The sequence below is a fragment of the Natrix helvetica genome (assembly GCF_964273705.1).
Source record: "Natrix helvetica genome assembly, chromosome: 13".
NCBI lineage: Eukaryota > Metazoa > Chordata > Lepidosauria > Squamata > Natricidae > Natrix > Natrix helvetica.
Window position 1 is genome coordinate 16,601,127 of NC_138557.1, and position 19,894 is coordinate 16,621,020.

Genomic DNA, 19,894 nt, shown 5'->3' on the forward strand with positions numbered 1-19,894 from the left:
CCATACTTAGAATGCAGTATTGCAGGCTAATTCTGCCAACTGCTAAGAGTTTGATCCTGACCAGCTCAAGGTTGACTCAGCCTTCCATCTTTCCAAGGTCAGTAAAATGAGGACCCAGATTGTTGGGGGCAAGAGGCTGACTCTGTAAACTGCTTAGAGACCGCTGTGAAGCACTATATAAGTCTAAGGGATATTGCTATTCTTTTTAAGAATGCTACTTAAAAGAAGTGGGGACCAGAGGTGTCTTATGTTGGCACAGCATGGAAGTTGGCCATTTCTAAAAAAAATAAAGGAATCTTTAAAAAGGGATATGAGGAAGGGCAGTCCCAGCAGGTTCTTCTTTGTTTGTTCCTTGTTTGATCCACAGTCTTTTCTTCCCAAATCATTGAACATAATTTATCTGGCCTTTAGTTTTGCAACATCCTGGTTTTTTGACACTATTGTGACATTCATCCAGTTTAAACATCTTAGCCAGACTCAAGGATTTCATATCCATCTGTGGTGGAAACTCCAGCTAGACTGAAGAGAGGGATGGTAGTGAAGAGGGGGCCAGGTTTAGAGTCTTTGCCCTGCAGGGAGCAGCGGATCTCCCCCAGAATGCCCAGAGCCTTGTCTGACCATTCCCAGGGGAATGCAGTCCATCTGATTCGTGTAACAGAGGTGATTAACAACAGAGCTTATGCTTGAGACTGTTTAAAAGTGGTTCTGTGTTTCCTTCTTCCTGACATCATGGCATCAAACTAAACAGAGTGAGTGGATTAGCCACTTCATTTGTAGGTATGTTGGATCCTGCATCAGTAAGAATGGGGCCACTTCTACATACTGGGTTTCCCAATTTGGTCTAGTGGTTAAGGTCCCAGGCTAGAAACTGTGAGAAACAGGTGAGCTGGCTGGCAGACTTTGGGCCAATCACCAGGAGACCGTGAGTTCTGGCGAGGTCTCACTCGCCATCTTCAGGCTGGTGTTTTCGGCTTAAAACATGTTTGGAGCTGCCGTCTTTCTATAAATCTTGGTGTGTGTGTGTGTGTGTGTGTGTGTGTGTGTGTAAACCAAGATTTATAGAAAGACAGCAGCTCCGACCACACTTTAAGCCGAAAACACCAGCCTGAAGATGGTGAGTGAGACCTCGCTGAAACGTTGCCAAGACAATCTCAATCTTACACAGGAAAAGACCCGAATACAACAAGACCAGCATACCTACACCTGTGAAAATCAGTGCCGGATGAATGTTGCCTGACACATGAGTAGGGATGGGGGGAGGGGGGATACCCATTGCCTTTTTCTGCAGGAATGGGATTTGCAAAACGAGTCAAGATTGACTGTTGCAATACTAAGCAAATTGGCTCGTCTGACTTTTTCTAAATGGAAAGTTATGTGCAACGTTTTTCTGGGTTAGGAATGGAATGGAATGGAATAGAACAGAACAGAGCATAATATAGAAATAGAAATTAGAATAGAATAGAATAGAATAGAATAATATTTGGAATAATAGAATAGAACAAAACTGAACATAATAGAAATAGAAATTAGAACAGAACAGAATAGAATAGCTTTATTGGCTAAGTCTGATTGGAGACACAATCACACTTGTCTCTCATGCAGTAGCTTTCAGTGTACATGCAAAGCAACATAATCATCATCACCATTACCATCACCATCCCAATAAGAGGGGGAAGTAAAGAAGTTAATACGAAGGCTAAATGAGAATCCTACAGCCATGCTGGGTACACAGACGTAAGGCAGTGCTGTGGGAACGAGGCATTTCCCGGAGTCTGGCAGGAGGGAAAAAGCTGCCTTCGTGTCTGGTTATCTTGGCCTGCAATGCCCTGTAGCATCGCCCCATGGGGAGGAGTAGAAACAGTCTATGTCCAGTTTCTGAGGTCTCCAGATATTTTCTCAGCCTTCCTTCTGACTGTGCAATAGACAGATATTTGCCCTATTAATGCCAAGGGCTCAACTGGCCAGATAGACCCTTATCTGCTCCTCCTGATGTGGCCGGGCATCTCCCAGAACCCAGGGCTAATCCGAGTTAACCTCCCAGGGCCCCCTGCTTGGCAAGGGCCACAGGAGGAGGCTTCGAGGGCTGGCTTCCCGAGAGCCGTCCACCATGGGATGGCCTTTTGGAAAAGCAACTCACCTCAAACTTCTGCCTGAACTCCTCATTGCCTTCTTCACCTTCAGCCGGGACAGGGACGTTGAAGTATTCTCCCTCTTCCTGGCTCAGGAGCTTAAACCTGGAGAGAGGAACAGGGAGTTGTCAAAGAAGGTGTGTCCTGTTCTTTGTTTTAATTAGTTGTGCTCACTTTTAAAGAAAGGAATGGTCCAAGCAGAGGATGCACAGGTAACAGAGGTCAACACTCAAGCACCCCAAGAACAGAAGCGGATGAGAATGGAAACCTTGACTGAGGGCATTGCGCTGTGGGTGATGCCTCTGAACCCTTTCCCCACATCCAAAAATGCTTAAAAGAAGCAAACGAAACCCACAGAGAGGCAGAACGGGGCAAATGTCTCATGCATGCTTTGGTTTGCAGGCTATTTTAAAAATGGGCAATTCTGTCTTTTTTAATTCAAATTTTCCTTTTTTTATTGTATAAAATGCAAAAAACAAAAAGAAAATAGAGAATGAAGGGAAGGGAACAGAAAAAGGGGTGTGAAATACAAGGGGGAAGAGAAAAAGAAAAAAAAAGGGCATTGACTTCCAACTCTTCCTAGTATAGTACAAGTTAAATACACCCCAACCTCAACTTTTGGCTTTTACACATTGATTTCTATAACACCAAATCTTTCTAATCAACAAAACCAAAATCAGAGTTTCGTTTTTTTAATTGAATACTTGATTTAAAGAGAAAAATATCTTCTTATTTGGATATAACTTCTGGAATTTGTGTTTGTCAAGAAAAAAACCGGGCAGTTTTTTCTCTCCCTCTTGCTGCTCACTCAGCCTGCTTAACATTGGGCAGCCAATTGTGCCTGCAAGGGGAGGGGGCCCTGCATGGCTCCAGACCAAGAGGGGGGTTTCAAGATGAAAGGGAGGAAGAAGCATCACCTGCTCGAGGATGGGGGCTGAGCAGACAAGACGGGATTTGCATCGCGCCGAGGCCCCTTCCTCTCCCCCTCCCTCTCCTCTGGGTAAATACCACAGCTCTTTAGAGATGAAAAACGAACGGGAGCTCTCCTCCTCGCAGAGTTTATTTAAGCCAAGTACTGTGGCAAGGAAAATTACTTAGATCTCCACTTACTGGTTTTTAAAAATGCGGCACGTAGCTGCTTACCATATATTTTACATGCTCTCTAATGTGCTTAGCTGGCGGAGCCAAACTGGAGGCCAGACCGCAGGTGGCGAGGAAGCCAAAGGAAATAGGGGAGATGGAAGGAGGACCTGGCTGGCAGCCAGTGCACAGACAGGGCACATTGTCCCCAGCGGTCCTGAGCCTCTGAAGGCCACTCCTGACCCCCCTGGCTGCCCGAGCCCTTCTGGAAAGGTAGCGCTGTGGAAGGGCCAAGTGATACGAGGCTTCCCTTCCAAGCATTCCCCCCCCCCCCAGTGCCTTCTCCCCCACGGCTTTGGCCGAGCCCACACATCATGCTTAATCTGCTAGTGACTGGTTATGCCCAATAAACATGCCAGGCTTGATTAGCTTTCACCCAGACTGGATTTGGGCAGCGTGAAGCCCTACGTTACAGGGAGCCGTAAAGGCTCTTTTCTGGCAAAGTCTTGCAGACAACAAGGCTGCCTGACAACTGAACTTGGCAAGCATGCCATCCAGATGAGTAACAGGCCCAGGTTGGCATGCGGAGACGTTATGATTGCATGCCGAATCAAAGCGTATCTTAATCAATTATCAAAGGTCATGTGAGCCACCCAGAGGACTTAATTTATGGAGACCTTCGTAAATGACATTGGAACTGTAATGAATGAAAACAATATTGAGAGGTGTCTTTAAGCTGTAGCTTGCTTAGCTTATGCTTAAATTCTCTCAAGTGTCCCTTTTTGTGACTTGCCATAAGGTGTGTGATTTTCATTTAATGTACTCTAAAAGCAGCTTAAGCAGGATTTCCTCCCCGCCCCGCCAAGTCTCTCTCATTAACTGCCCAGGTTGGAGGGCTTTGGCAAATACACCAAAGGAATATTGTCACAACTCTGCCCCTGGATATCAACTTCCATTTTCCATTAGCTTCGTTAAACCTTCCTTAGCTGGCATTTCAGCAAGGAAAAGAAATGCTAGGATAATCTGCTTCTTCAAATGACAGAATAAATCATTTTACAACTCCAAGATAATCTATGGCAGGGGTGTCCAAACTTGGCAACTTTAAGACTTGTGGACTTCAACACCCCTGATCTATGGGATTCAATCCTAGCATGATTTAACGTCCCAGTTTTACTAGGTCAGCCTATTTGGGAAGAGGAGTCTGGAGCAACGCCCTCCCCACTCAGTCAAGTGCCTTTTCTGTGCCAGGCAGCCAAGAAAACAAAGTGAGGGGCAAAGCCACAGTGCCAGAAGCAACTTTGGCACTTGCCACCCCCTGCCATTGTGCCAGTACTTGAATGAGGCAGCTCTACCTCAGCAGCCAACATCTGGGTGCCGCAGAAAGGAACGGAAATACATGGTTCGGCATGAATTGTCTTTAATATACATTCGTGCAAGCAGCTGATCTCAATGTCTTTCTGGACACATTTTTGTAATATACAAAATATTACTAAATTAATATTAATATTAATTAACATACAATATACCATTTTGTGAATATCTAAGTGCACACATCCAGTAATACATATTGTATACATATTGTGCATCGTTTATACTGCAAACCACATCACATTTGGAAAACTGAGGTTCAGATTAAAATATGCAAAATGAATAACTTAGCATAAAAATATAAATAGAACAAAATTCTCCTCCCCTTGCCTGGGAATCAACATTAAAACTGCATCTCTTGATGGAAAGAAATGAGCGAGTTTACATTATTTATCCATCACTGGAAATCCTCAGATGCAGGAATCCATTTTCTGTTAAATGGTTCTTCGCTTAGTACAGCCAAACCATCAGGACGTTTCTCAAGAACTGGCCTGGACAGGTAACATTAATTTGCCTCCCCTTCCCTGCCCACACTTTAACCATTCAATTCTCAACTTCACTTGAATGGGTACTAAAACCCTTCTGCCCAGGGATGGGTTCCGGCTGGCACTACTGCCAGTTCACTCGTGAGCACGCTTTGCACGTGCACGAATGCTTGTTGCGCACTGCGCATGCATGCATAGTGCAATTAATATTTTTCTGCACATGCGCATAACTGAAAAACAAAATGGCAGCGCCAACGGCACCGACCAGGGAACCAGTTCAGGAGCATGGCAGACCTGGGTTGCTGCTGGTTCCAGCAACCCAGGCCACCAAATCACTACTGGTTCAGCCAAACCGGTCCAAACGGGTAGGAACCTACCATTGCTTCTGCCCATAAAGAAAAGAAAAGGAGAGCTGGTCGCTTCCTACATCTTTTGCTGTACTTATATAACTATCATTCATTCATTCATCCATTCTCATATTTAGGAACTGCCCATCTTCCTCACAGAGGGACTCTGGGTGTGTACAAGTAAATGTTTAAAATATAAAAACTAAAATCATCCCCATCATTCTAGCCATTGTCTATCCACTGCAGGATGAAGGCCTCTTCCGCATGTTTCCAACCCAAATGGTCCTGAGCTTTCTTTTATCAATTGGGCCCACCATACTTGCTGATGTCGTCTTTCCATCTTGTTTTGTGTCTCTTCTGGAGGCTTTTGCTCAAGTGGGATCCATTCTATGACTGCCTTGGTCCACCTGCCCTCAGTTCTTCCTGCTAGGTGATCAGCCCATCTCCATTTCCATTCGTTTACTCTCTTGATGATATCGTACGCTTTCCTTTGTTCTCTCATCCGTGTGCAGGTCTTTCTGTCTTGTCTTGTGATGCCAAGCATGGATCTTTCTATGGCTCTTTGGGCCACTTGTAGCTTTTGTATCGATTGTGAGGCTAGTGTCCGTGTTTTGCTGGCATATATTAGAGCAGCTAGCACACAATGATCAAAAACTTTTCTCTTCAGGTGGGAGGTTGTTCTTGAAAATTACGCTTAGCTGGCCAAATTCCTCCCAACCACATTTAACATGTCATTCCATTTCCTTTATTGTATCACCTTCCACTGAGATCCTTTGGCCAAGGTATATGTAGTCATTTACTACATAAAGTTCTTCTCCAAATATATTTTTCTTTCTTTCTTTGGTGAATTTATTAAATATAACCTGGCTCTTTTTCAGGTTTATCTTTAAGCCAAATGATTCTGATGCTTGTGCAGCCGTTGCATGTGTCTCTGTAGATCTTCTGGGTCTTGTGAGGAGAGAACAGCATCCTCTGCGCATCTTGAGTGATTTAAATAGATGCCGTTGATCTTTTACTCAATCTAGTTTCCAAAATACTTCTTCAAGACAAGCTGAGAAAAGGATAGGTGATCTTGTGTCGCCTTCTCATACACCTCCCTCTACGCTGATGTCCACCTTAAGATCATTAAAGCAAATTGTCGCCATTGTTTTTTTCATATATTGATTGTAGTAATATAAACTTCAATATAGAAATACAATTGACACTGCAAGTTAATTAAAAGTCAGGCTTCCTACTACCTGGCTCAACAATAGTAGCTATGACCGGGACCACCACTTAAGAATAAGTCAGCAGGGTGCTGCAGCCCCCAAGCAAGCCAACACAGTCTGAGACTGCAACAACAGAGAGATAGCATCAAGATCACATGAAGTGTTAATATCACTTTATAAGGGCTTGGTAAGACCATAAAACATCACCACAAAACAAACAAGCTATTGAGATTCCAGAAAGAATGCAGTGAAAAGCAACAAAAATGATTAGGGGACTGGAGGTTAAACTGTATGATGAACAGTTGCAGGAACTGGATAAGTCTGGTCTAACCAGGAGAATAGATGACATGATAGGGGTGACATGATAGCAGTCTTCCAATACTTGAGGGCGTTGACCTTATTCTCCAAAGCATTTGAGGGCAGGGCAGGTAGTAACAGATGGAAAATTATCAAGGAGTGACCCAACCTAGAAATAAGGAGAAATTTCCTGACAGAACAATCAATCAGTGGAATGTCTTGTCTCCAGAAGTGGTGGGTGCTCCATCGCTGGAGGTTTTCAAAAATAGACTGAACAATCAATTGGAAATGATACTATAAGGTCTCCTATTTGCACAGGAGGTTAGAGAAGAGCAGGGGTCTCCAACCTTGGCAACTTTAAGCCTGGAGGACTTCAACTCAACAGAATTCCCCAACCAGGCTTAAAGTTGCCAAGGTTGGAGACCCCTGCCTTAGAACACCACATGATTTGAAAGGATGAAAACGTCATTAGGCCAGCGTCCACTGCCCATGTAAGAGGAGGCCAAGTGTTCCCACTCAGGACATAAGCTGTCCTTGAAAAAGGATGGACTGCAATGAGGAAGTCAACCTATCCTACAACACTACAAGGCTTCACTGAAACGTAACTGGGTCAAAACAGAGCAGCCACAAGTACCAATGCTAAGAGCTTATGGCAGGGGTGTCCAAACTTGGCAACTTTAAGACTTGTGGACTTCAACTCCCAGAATTCCCCAGCTGGGAATTCTGGGAGTTGAAGTCCACAAGTCATAAAGTTGCCAAGTTTGGACACCCCTGGCTTATGGTATCTCTCTATGGTGCACGAAGCAAGGTTGGAGACCCCTGGACTAGAGGACTCCAAGGTCCCTTCCAGCCCTATCATTCTACGCAATTCTACATAGGGGGAGGGGTTTCAGGGCCTTTTTAGTGGTTCTAAGGTTGTCTAGCTCTTTGGAAACCCAGAACTAAGGAAAGAAAAAGGAAATGCTTTTTTTTCTGTAGGACAGAGATGAAGAAAAAGCAGGGAGAGTTGCTTGCCTCGTGATACTTTTTGGCTGATCACCAGGATCACTTTTGGAGAGCATCTCCCTGGGGGAAAAGTCTCCTCACCAACTAACTAACATTAGAGCACGAGGATGCTGCTGAGGGAGCCAATTTTATTGAGAATCTGCTGTTGGTTCCAAGACTCCCTGGGACGCTGAGGCCTCACTGAGCATCTGGTTTCCTTTAGGCACAATCCCTCCAGGAAGGGGGAATTCATGGAGGGCAGCTATGAAACCACAGAAGGGGGAGATGGGCTTCCTAATCCTACCACATGTCCTGGTTTCTCCCAACCCACCTGAAGGCCTTTCAGACCATTATTCCAAGGCACTGCTCTTTTAAAATTATATTTTAAGCTGGATTTAGTTTTACTTTCAACACGGTGAAGATCACGTACGATTGAATACTTCTTTAATTAAATCATTTATGAACAGGAAGTGTATCAGAAGCATTTTCTATTTTCCATGAATGATTACGCCAGCTAAGATGGAAACAAGTCTCCATATTACAATTTTTGATTCATTTTTCCCCCTCTGGAGGGGTTTTCCAATGTATTTGCCACCCTGTGTGAAAATAGTCCAATCTGTTCTCGTTCCTCAAATTTATTTGTAGCTGTTCTTGTGCTTTAGGAATATTTCTAACATACAAATATTTTTAAATAAGGAGGCATTCTCATTTCCCCACCCTTAGACTATTAGATTTTATCTTCATTATGAAAAGAAGGATGGAATATATAGGGATGAAGGTACAGATTTAGAATGGCATCTGAAGGGGGGGGGGAAACCAAGCAAGGGAGGAGTTCCAACGGTTCAATGGAAACCCCCCCTGCCCCTCCCTCTGTCTGTGTGCATGGTGCTGATACATACATAAAAGAGTCTGCACTGATGTGGGAAGCATCTTATAATTTGTCCACATATTTAGGAAGGTTCCCTAAATAATAATAATAATAAAGTTTTAAAAATTGCTTAATCTGATTTGCTTAATCTGCCTGTGGAGATTCTCAGCCATCCAGATCATGTTTGTCTCAAAAGTGCTTTTTCAAAAGGCAGACTGAGTGTTTTTTCCTTGAGGAAGACGTTTCGCTTCTCATCCAAGAAGCTTCATCGGTTCTGGCAGGATGGTAGGGATGATGCAAGGGTTAGTTCTGACAAGAGCAGGGGGTTGCGGGTTGGCAGGATCATATTTCTTCACAGTCATTGTAAACGTTTTATATTTTAGCTAAATAATTCCTATTTTTTTAAGGATTACATTCTTTTGCTTTGCATAGTGTCAAGATTGAAATGCTTTGCTTTTTTCAAACCTTTTCAACTTGCCAATGAACTAGAGGGAGGAAAGGGTGGAGTGGAGTGCTGAGATTATGTGCACGGATTGTGAGAGCCTGGAAACCATCAAGGTCACCGCTGCAGGTACTTGAGAAGGAGATGAACTGTTCCCATAACAAAAGGACGTCTCATAATTGGACAATGTGATCATCCAGGGGTGGGGAGAAAGGGAAGCTAATGTTTAACTAAGCAACCATTTGCGTGGTAAAACCAGAGCTGGTTTTGTTTCTTCAGTGCCAAAATTGTGTATCCAATAAAAGTTTTACTTTGGGGGATTCAAAACTCCTGAAAGTGTTTCCTTGTTTTGGGTTCACTATTCAGACAGTTGACACATAGGTTTTCAGCATATATTTTTATTATTCTTTTGGACTATTTATTACTTAACAGTGTTTCCATATCTAAAGGGCTGCCACGGAGAAGAGGAAGTCAATCTATTCTCCAAAGCACTTGAAGACAGGACAAGAAGCAACAGATGGAAACTAACCAAGGAGAGAAGCAACCTAGAACTAAGGAGAAATTTCCTGAAAGTGAGAACAATTAATCAGTGGAACTGCTGGCCTCCAGAAGTTGTGGGTGCTCCAGCACTGGAGGTTTTTAAGATGAAATTGGACAACTGTTTGTCTGAAATGGTACAGGGTCTCCTGCTTGAGCAGGGGGCTGGACTAGAAGACCTCCAAGGTCTCTTTCAATTCTGTTTTTTTTTTTTGTTAAGATTTGATAGTTATTATTTCTACTAATTTTTGGTCTTTGTTGGAAAATAAGTTCTCTTCTCCCTTTGAGGACATCAGACTAATTAATTGTTTGCTTAAACTCTCTCCCCACAATAGCACTTCCAGAGCCTTGTGAGTTTATCTTTTACAATGTTGGTTGTGTAAATTCCAATTGATTGGCCCTAAAATTGCATTTACTTGTAATTTCCCTTTTATGAACACAAATCTATTCTTGTTGTCTATAATTAAACTGACAATCCTAAAGTCCAGGGGTTTCGCATTCCAACTTGCTATTCTTTAGTGCCTTAAAAGTATCTTTGCTTAAAAAGATTCTTAGTGGACATTTTAACCTTTGTGGTAGATTTCCTGTAGCCATAAAATATTTGGCTTGCTTTCCTTCATGGTTTTATTAATTATTTTTTGCTCAATTTGTGTTCCATAAAACAGCATTCATTACTTTTCAAAAAGGGACAAGTGCATATCCCCATACCACAGTAAAGTAATTTGAATAATTTGCAAACTCTCTTTTTCTTTCCTTCTCTTGCCTCCCACCCCTCTACATCAAACCCACCACCTCCAAAAATGACAATTGTACTCAGATACCCTCTTCTTGGGTTGTAGGACGCAAAGAGCTTTCTGTCCCTTCCCCTTAATCTCATAAGTGTATAGATAGCCCTCAACTTACGACCACAATTGAGCCCAAAAGTGTTGTTGCTAAGTGAGACATCTGTTAAGTGTCTTTTGTCCCACTCTATGAGCTTTCTTGCCGCAATTGTTGTTAGTAACATAGTTGCTAAGTGACTTTGTCAGAACGTCACAAAAGGGCATCACGTGATCCTGGGACAACGATGAATCAGTTGCCAAGCATTTGAATTTTGATCACATGACCATGGGGATGCTACAAAGGTTGTTAAGTGTGGAAAACGGTCATAAGTCATTTTTTTCAGTGCTGTTGTAATTTTGAACAGTCACTCAATGAACTGTTGTAAGTCAAGGACTACCTGAGAAGAATTCTTGAAAAATAAAGACGAGAAATCTTCCTTTCTTTCTCTTATTCCCCCTCTTATTTACTAAAGCCAGTACTTTACTAAGCCAGTACTTCCATACTCAACATGATTATTCTTCAACAGGATTCCCTCCTAAGTATTTATTCCTTTTTGTTGGAATTCTTTTCCTCCTAGTTCATCCTCCGTTCTAGTCGAGATCTCTTGCCATGTTTGGTTTGTTAGTTCAAAATATATTAGCTTCATCTCGTTCAATGTACAGTAGATGTAATTTTTTTCTTCACCTTTAAATTAAAAATTAAACCAAAGGGGAACGTTCAGTGGTAGGTTTTCTAAGCAATTCATTCAAATATTTCAATTAACTTCTTTTCTGAAGACTTCTCAGTAGGCATTTCTCGATGAACTTGGACTTTGCAGGGTATCATTTCATTGTCTTAGCCTTCCGCATAATATATTTTTAAAAACCAGGAAGTGATAACTTATTTTCACTCCATTTTTTTTATTACCCAGGAATTTCTAGCACCTGGATATTCTACCTAGAACACATTTTCTGTATCTGGAGGATTCTGAGAGTAAATCATCAAATTGATTTATTCCAACAGATTATTTATCCCATTCTTTAATATTTTAACCCCAGTGTTGCCAAAGCAAAACTCATCTTCCAAATATATAACTCTTTCACATTAGCCTTGAATCCCTCTTTTGGCTGCCTGAATTGAATTTGAATTCTTTTCAAATTCCTTTATTTGCATGATCAGAAACACCTGAAGGATGGAAACTAATCAAGAAGAGATCCAACCTCAAACTAAGCAGAAATTTCCTCACAGTGAGAAGAACAATCAACGAGTGGAACAGAAGTTGCCTTCAGAAATTATGGGGGCTCCATCACTGGAGGCTTTGAAGAAGAGCCTGGACAGCCACTTGTCTGGAATGGCAGAGGGAAGTGATGGATAAACTTTTTAGTGCCAAGTGCCCAAAGCACACAAAACCCCAAAATGCAATGCGAGGGCCCCTCCCCCTCATGAATGCACCTCCCTGAGCCTGTGGCCCACTGCCCTTGCCCATTTTTGACATCCAGGTTGGTAAAGAAGGCTTTCTAGGCCAACAGCATGGCATAGGGGGCCTTGTGCAGCCCACCTGTGCCCTGTTTTGGCTTCCAGGTTGGTGCAGAAGGCCTTCTAGGCCCAAAATGGGGGGGCACATGCACAAACCCCCAAAATGCAATGCGAGCACCCCCCCATGTGCCCTGCCCCCCGGTGCATGCGTGCATGCATCCCCACATGTGCCCCCCCATGCATGCGCAGCAGAGAACCGAAAACCAGCTGGCTGGCAGGAGGCATGTATGCATGGAGCTGGGCTGAGGCGACAGCTGACATGCCTGCAGAGAGGGTGGAACCTGTGACATGCGTGCCATAGGTTTGCCATCATGGGCATAGGATTTCCTGCTTGAGCAAGGGATTGGACTACAAGAGCTCCAAGGCCCCTTCCAAATCTGTTATTCTGTAAAAGACAACTTAGGAAATTTCTTCTTGTACTTATGAAATTATTTCTGTCCATTCATTAATTACATTTTTTTCAACTCAGCCAGAATTTTAGTAAAGAGGGAGGAACAGATTCATTACCTTCCGTATCTTGTGAAACCTTCATATCACCCTTACTGATTGTTCCTCCTCCTCTGAGTTCTGTCCCTAAAAAATCTTTACTTTCTATTTTCTTCTTAGAAATGTAGTACCACAGATTTTTTCCTCCTTTAATGATTTTTTTGTTCTTTCGGACATCCTTGAACATTGTCGGGAGAGGAATAAAATGTTTTTTCCCAGTGTAATTAAACTGGAGAGATGCAGGGCAGATCGGAGACAAATTTATCCAGCTTAGCCTAAAGGCTGTGTGGGTGGAGTCGATCAAGCATAGATCAATTCTGTTCCATGGGTGCAGTTGGATCCTCAGAATAAATGAACAAATCATCCAGATGAACTATCACCTATCCTGACCTAAAAGATCTATAAATCTTACACAGATGTACAGATTGAAAGATAAATCAAAAGTATTGCCATGCTTTCAAATTTTCCCGACGAGATATTTATGGCTCTTCATCCAAATTACAATATAGTGTCTGTTCAGACATTGGTAAAAAAATACATGCTTTCTATAGTTGTACTAAGAATTCAGAGAACAGTGATTCCTAATGGTTACAGAGCCACAGAGGAGCATGGAAATGGCCTTGACGAAAGTGGAAACACCAGCTGAGGGATGGAAGGGATGAATGAGTCAGAAAGAATCTTAAGATTGCTCTGCCTTGATTTCCTTTGGTATGAGAGTAGCGGAGAGAATCTCTGTCAGGCTTTGAGATACCTGTCTCAAAGGTGCTTTTTCCAAAGGCAACTGGACTGTTTTTTTTTCCCCTGAGGAAGAAGAAGAAAGGATGGGGAGGTATAGAAGGATCATCTTTCTTTGCAGTCACCTGGTGATTAGCATCCCCTCTGAGAGGTCTTGAGGCCACTTGGGGACTTATCTGTGCCCTCAGGCTCACCTGAGTGCAAATGAGTGTGAAAACTTCTTGGGACTGCTGAAAGGACTGTGTTGTAGACAGGAGATAGGAAACAGGGTCATAATTGGGCCATAAATTATGTGTGGTCAGAGCTGGCTTCACTTGGGTATCTTCCGACATATTGCTCCTAATAAATAACTGGATTTCTTTTGACGCTTGGCTCGAGTCTCATGATTTAATTAGGGCATCTGTTGGAGCCCTGACAGGAGGTGGTGCCTTATTCCTCCCTCTTTGTTGAGAGAGGGCTGCTCAATGTTAACATAGATTTTACCCCTCTTTCAAACCAATGGTCCTCTCTATTCAGAATATGGACTTTGTTCCAAGAAGATTCCACACCCACTCTGATTCAGCGCACAGATAAACCCCCAAGGGGCCTCAATGGCTCTTGGAGAGAGTGCAAATGTCCAGAGGTTTGCAAAGAAATGTGCTCTTTCTGTACCCCTGTTATCCAGTCTCAACTGTCAGTATCTTTCCTTCCATCCTCCCACCATCAGAACTGAGGAAGCTTCTTGGATCAGAAGCAAAATGTTTTCTTCAACTCTGCTGACATCTGAGTACCAGTCTCGTGCCTCCAGCCTCACCAAATGCACAGGGGGAGCAGAGAGCTTTTTGGAGGCTTCGTTTTAAAAGGGGTTGCCGATTTCTCCAGAACTATTTACTCAGCCAGGAAGAATTCCTAATTCGTCCAGTGACATTTTCCCAGCTGGTCAATGATGGATTTCTTGGGGATTCCTGGGACCGGCCTGTTTGCTCCCACTCCACCACAAGCAGCCGAATGCAGGAAAAACAGGCTGTCAGGGCGAGTGCCAGGGCACCTGCTTTCTCTCTTCCCAGCCCCCTCTCCCATCTCTCGGTCTCAACTCCAAATTTGCCCCTTTCCCTTTCTATGCAAGCGAGCTAAGGTTTGCGAGTTGCAAATAGGCCCAGGGTAGGACGACTGGGGCGAATTATCCCATTCCAGCCAAAATGGTGGTAAAAATGATCAACCGTAGTTTGTGATAAACTAGTCCCTTGGAGAGGGAAGGAATCTGGGCAGGAAGATCCTGACCTCTGTGGCTACCACTGACCCACCTGTTCTTGGGGGCTTTGAGAAATCAGTTGCTGAACCACATCTGTGACCAGACTGACTCTAAGGTGGATTCACTGCCATTGATGGGCCACAGTTTCCCACTCGGTCCTTGAGGGTTAGAAATGGATCCTTCTAGGTTCTTCCAGAGAACATGGGCCGGCGTATATTGGGGGAGAGGGCAGATCTTCATGACTGCCTTGGTGGCATTTAGAGTTTAGGCTTGCAATCCTAGCCATGTCCAGGGGGAATCGCTTGGGGATGCTTATCAGGACAGAAGCAGACTATCCCAACTATCCTTAGCTCAGAAAGGCTCCTGCAAGGTGTGCAGCATAAGTAGACTAGATTTTTCCACCCCAATGGCGGCAATTTCTAGCACATGTCACAAATGTATTTTATTTATTGGCTACCCAACTTCAGTGTGGTCCCCCAAAGAGCTCCAAAAACGCCCCCATGCAGCTTTCCCCATTTCTTTTCTCCCCCCGTTTTTATTGGAGAGCCACCCAAGGCCCAAGAGACAAAGGGACCCTACCAGCCATCCACTCCGGCTTTCTGCAGCTCTGAAATGCCAAAGGACAGAGATCCCATAAAGTCATTCCTGCTGGTCAGATCCCAGTCCCAGATCTCCACCGACAGCCGCCTGCCCTTGTCGGACTCTTTCAACTGGCTGGAAAAAACAGGGGGAGGAAGGGAGAGAACAGATATTAAGATGCTACTTTCTGGGGAAGGGGCTACTTTCAGCAGGCTTCCATGCATTTCACCTATCACCACCCATTATTGAGAAGTGGGGGTCTTCAAGAGTAGCCTGCGCCCTTAAATGCTGACATTCTAAACTAGGGGTCTCCAAACTTGGCAACTTTAAGACTTGTGGACTTCAACTCCCCGAATCCCCCAGCTGGCTTTGCTGGCTGAGGAAATCTGGGAGTGGAAGTCCATAAGTCATAAACCTTGGAGACCCCTGGTCAGAAAAATGAAAATGTTCAAAAATGTCAGTTTCTGATGCCACAATGTTACAGCATATTTTCCTGCGTTACACCGACTGGTGGAGGAGAGGGGTGGGGGGAATCCCACTTCCCCATTCTCCTTTCTTAAAATGCAACATTTCTTTCCTCTTCGTTAATTCTAGGAAATTTCAGGTAGTTAAAATCCTGCCTTGAGGCAACTGAGCCTGCAAACCATAATAAATTAAGCAGGGATGGATGTGAGATGGAGACCCCTGAAAATCCCCCAAAGCTTGGCAATAAAAAATAGAAAGAAGATGGAGAATGGAACGATGGAGGGACATGTTCAGTCTAGCTTTACTTTCATGCATAGATTTCTCTCCTCGGGCACCCTCACAGCTTGAAGCTCAGCACGGCTCCCTTCCTTGCCAGCCCTGGGCCTCTTTGCAGAGAGGCAGCATTGGCACAGAGAGGGATTTGGGAATGCGTTCCACCCCCTTAATGCTATGCTGCAGCAGGCCCCACACTGAGGGAGAAATCTGAAAAGATTGCCCAGGAACTTCTTGGAAGCCTCCTCCTCCTTTTGTGGAACATCATAGTTCCATCTAGGTTGCTCTTGTCTATGCTGTGGATAACAGAGTTGGAAGGGACCTTGGGGGTCTTCTAGTCCAACCCCTGCTCAAGTAGGGAACCCTATACCAGTGATGGTTAACTTTTTTGGCACTGAGTGCCAAAACTGGAATGTGCACACCAGGGCACCAGAACCCGGAGGAGAGCAATGGCCGGTGTGCATGCATGTGGCAGCCAGCTGCACTTCTGGGTTTTTTTGTGTGCATGCGTGCTGGCCAACTGGTCTTTGCGTGAAGACCAGCTGAGTGGTGCACATGTGCGCGACGGAACTTGGAAGTGCAGCTGGCGATGGTGCACGTGCCCACAGGGAGAGCTCTGCATGCCACCTCTGGCACCCATGCCATAGGTCCATCATTACAGCCCTATACCATTTCAGACAAATGGTTGTCCGATCTCTTCTTCAAAACCTCCAGTGTTTTTGGAGTCAAAGCTGTCTAAGATCTGCAATTGGGGAAGGGTCTTTTCCTTCACCTGGCAGGTGAATATGGAATTTTCTGCCTGGGTTCTGTCTAAGTTATAGTCCCTTTCTAGTTACCTTCACAGTGGGGGATCTGGAGGAAGGGATGATATGACCTCCTGTTTTAAGATATGGATAGCAATAGCACTTAGACTTATATACTCCTTCACAGTGTTTCACAGCTCTCTCTAAGTGGTTTAGAGTCAGCCTCTTGCCCCCAACCATCTGGGTCCTCATTTTACCCACCTCGGAAGGATTGGAGGCTGAGTCAACCTTGAGCCTGGTGAGAATCGAACTGCTGGCAGTTGGCAGAGTTAGCCTGCAATACTGCATTCTAACCATTGCATCACCACAGCGAAGATACCAATAGCACCTAGACTTATATACTCCTTCACAGTGTTTCACAGCCCTCTCTGAGCAGTTTACAGAGTCAGCCTCTTGCCCCCAACCATCTGGGTCCTCATTTTACCCACCTCGGAAGGATGTGAGGCTGAGTCACCCTTGAGCTGGTCAGGACTGAATTCCTGGCAGCGGGCAGAGTCAGCCTGAAATACTGTTCTGCATTCTAACCACTGCGCCACCACAGCTCAAGATACCCCAGAAATCACCCAGCACCCAACCTTCAAATGTTGCATCTAGCAATACTCACAATTTGAAGGTCTCATTCCACTCAGGGTTCAAAGAACATTTGATGGTTTTAGTCTTCTGTTTGCTCTCGCTTTTTGGGTCAGGTATGAGTTTGAGTTTCACATAGGGGTCTGACAAGCCGTTGGGATCCATCGGAACAAGATTTTTAGCATCCCGTACTAGAACAGAAAGGGAAAAAAGACCCTAAATAGTGAAAAGGCCAATAACATCCATTCTCTCACTCGTATATTTACATGCAGGAAAACTCAATGGGCTCAATTCGTGGTGACATGTCCTGCCACAAGTGAAGCACATTTAAGTCCTCCAGAGCAATTACATACAACGTGGCTTATTTGCAGAAAAAATATATACCCACAGCCTGGAGAGTCATTATTTTCTGTGCTGTGTTTGTGTATATTCAGTACCATGGTAATCCACTCTCCAATTATCCCGCACTCCATGTGCTGGCAGATCTTTATATATTCATTTCTTTTCAGTTTTTATTTTTAACTCAGAGTCTTTTAAAATGGAATTGTCTTTTGCTGCTCCTCTGAGTCACCCAGAGGTCTCTGGTCCAATTAAAAAAAAAATCACGTCACCGGGACAGAAAAAAAAAGAATCTTCCCACTGGTGTTTCTGACTTAATCTGGCCACGTTATCTGTGCAGCATCCATTCCATTTAGGATGTCGGGAAGCAGTGACAGAGAGGGAAACTCTGCTCGTCATCTTGGTCCAAGTCTGTTCTCAAAAGACACAATGTTCTCATTGAGAAACATCTGCTGAAGCTGCTCAGCCATCCCTTAAGTGCTACTTATATAACAAAATGCAAATTAATAACATCCCCACCATTAATAAACATCTCAGACTTGGGCCAAGGAGACGGGACTGAGTCCAGCCAGTTTCTGGGTGACCAGTCAAGGGCATTCAGGCATCTGTAGTAAGGAATACCCCGTATCCAGAGATGTCAGGAAGGGGGGGGGGGGTAGGGAGGCTGCCATTTGACTCAACAATGCCATGAAGATACCCATTATTGGGCTATCAAAATGCCAATAGAAATGAGGAGCAACTTTTCTGTAACTAAAACGTGACGAGGCAAAGAACTAGAATCATCTTGGAATAAAAGAGATGGCCATCACAAAATTGTTCTTATCTAAGAATCTCTTGCAAAGAGTCTCTGCTCTATTTCAGTTAACACATGGACAATTATCTATTCCATGAATATTAAGACACATGGATCTATTTATGCCCAACGGTGTGAAATGAAAGATTTTAGAAGAAGCCCAGAGGAAATGGGAAATACTTATACTGTACTGCAGAACAATGCCAGCCCCTGACAGAAGAGTCCACAGATGGATGGATGGATGCATTTCTTCAATATCAGCAGCTGGCAGAAAGATGCATGCATATAATGCCCACAACATTGCAGTGAATTTTGCAGAGCCAAACATACTAATTGAAAGATTAGCCCTTTAATGACTTTTAGCAAATACAGGCAATCATTGGAGATTAGGAAAAATGGGAAGGCCCAGATCAAATCTGTCCAAAATATTTAGGTTTGATTGAAGCCACAAAGCCCAATGGAGGTCTATCAGCAGAAGCTGGACACCATCTATTTGGGATGACTTCATTCCGTTCCCTGCCTTGATCAGGAGACTGGGTAGCTTCGAAGATCCCCTCCAAGGCCACGATGAATAAAAGCCCAGCCACGATGCACAGATCACATTGGGAGAGACACGAGCAGATTCAAGAGGCTCCTGGCATCCTTAATGAGAAATGGCAGCAACACTCTTTACGGGAGGGGAAGACGCCTTCCTTCAGAAAGGGAAAATGTTGCCCAAATGAGAGCAGAGCAGACACATTTGCATAATAGAAGGCAATAACAGTTGCAAAAAGGATTACGGACATACACAACTTATGTAAATAAATTTTAAAAGACATGGGAAAATGCAAATAGCCAATCCCCGGAGAACAAAAGACTTGAAGAAAATCTGAAAGAGGATAATGAGATATCACATCAGCTGAGCACCGTCTGTGCACCAGTTTTCATTGAAGATGAAGGGCAGCCAGTATTCATTTCTCAACTGATTTTCTCAAGAATGTGTTTTAGGAACTCAGAAAATCCTTGTAACAACAAAGAAGTCTGCATCTTTACTGACAAACGAAAACCAATCCCCTGGTGGCAAAGCTGAGTAGGTTTCATGGGAAGGAAAGCTGATAGGAAAACAAGCTCAAAATGGGTGGGATGTTCCTAAATCACAACGGCAGACCATTCCAAAGAAGAAGTCGTCAGAAGAAACCTACAGACACATGCAGTAAATAGAGAGAGGGTCACGACACGAAGGAAGGTTCAGTAGAGCTGATCCAGGAAGCAAAAGCTGAGAAGAAGATCTGACGGGGTCCTGAAGGAGCTCATTAGAATTAGAATTATTCATTTGTCAGTGCACAACATATCTACCGTGAGATTGGTTGAGCTCCCTCAGTGCACACACCCCAACACAATGCAACTCACAGTGAAGACAGAAAATCCCTAACCCAATAAATCATATTAACAAACACCCAGCCCTATTGCACTAGTGTGAACATGTTTTCCCCAAAATAAGACCTCCCCAGATAATAAGCCCAATCGAGCTTTTGAACGCATGCTCTAAAATAATCCAT

General features: G+C 43.9%; 1 protein-coding gene across 2 annotated transcripts in view; it reads right to left on the reverse strand.

Annotated features, from left to right (window-relative positions):
- PRKCB (protein kinase C beta) overlaps positions 1–19,894 on the reverse strand; it is a 236,150-nt gene that overhangs the window by 93,326 nt on the left and 122,930 nt on the right. For both annotated transcript variants that reach the window (XM_081965393.1, XM_081965392.1), the window contains exons 6-8: positions 17,259–17,415; positions 15,114–15,248; positions 2,138–2,234 (exon numbers count right to left, since the gene is read on the reverse strand). In XM_081965393.1, the coding sequence (XP_081821519.1) occupies positions 2,138–2,234; positions 15,114–15,248; positions 17,259–17,415 (389 nt within the window). The remainder of the gene's footprint in view (positions 1–2,137; positions 2,235–15,113; positions 15,249–17,258; positions 17,416–19,894) is intronic.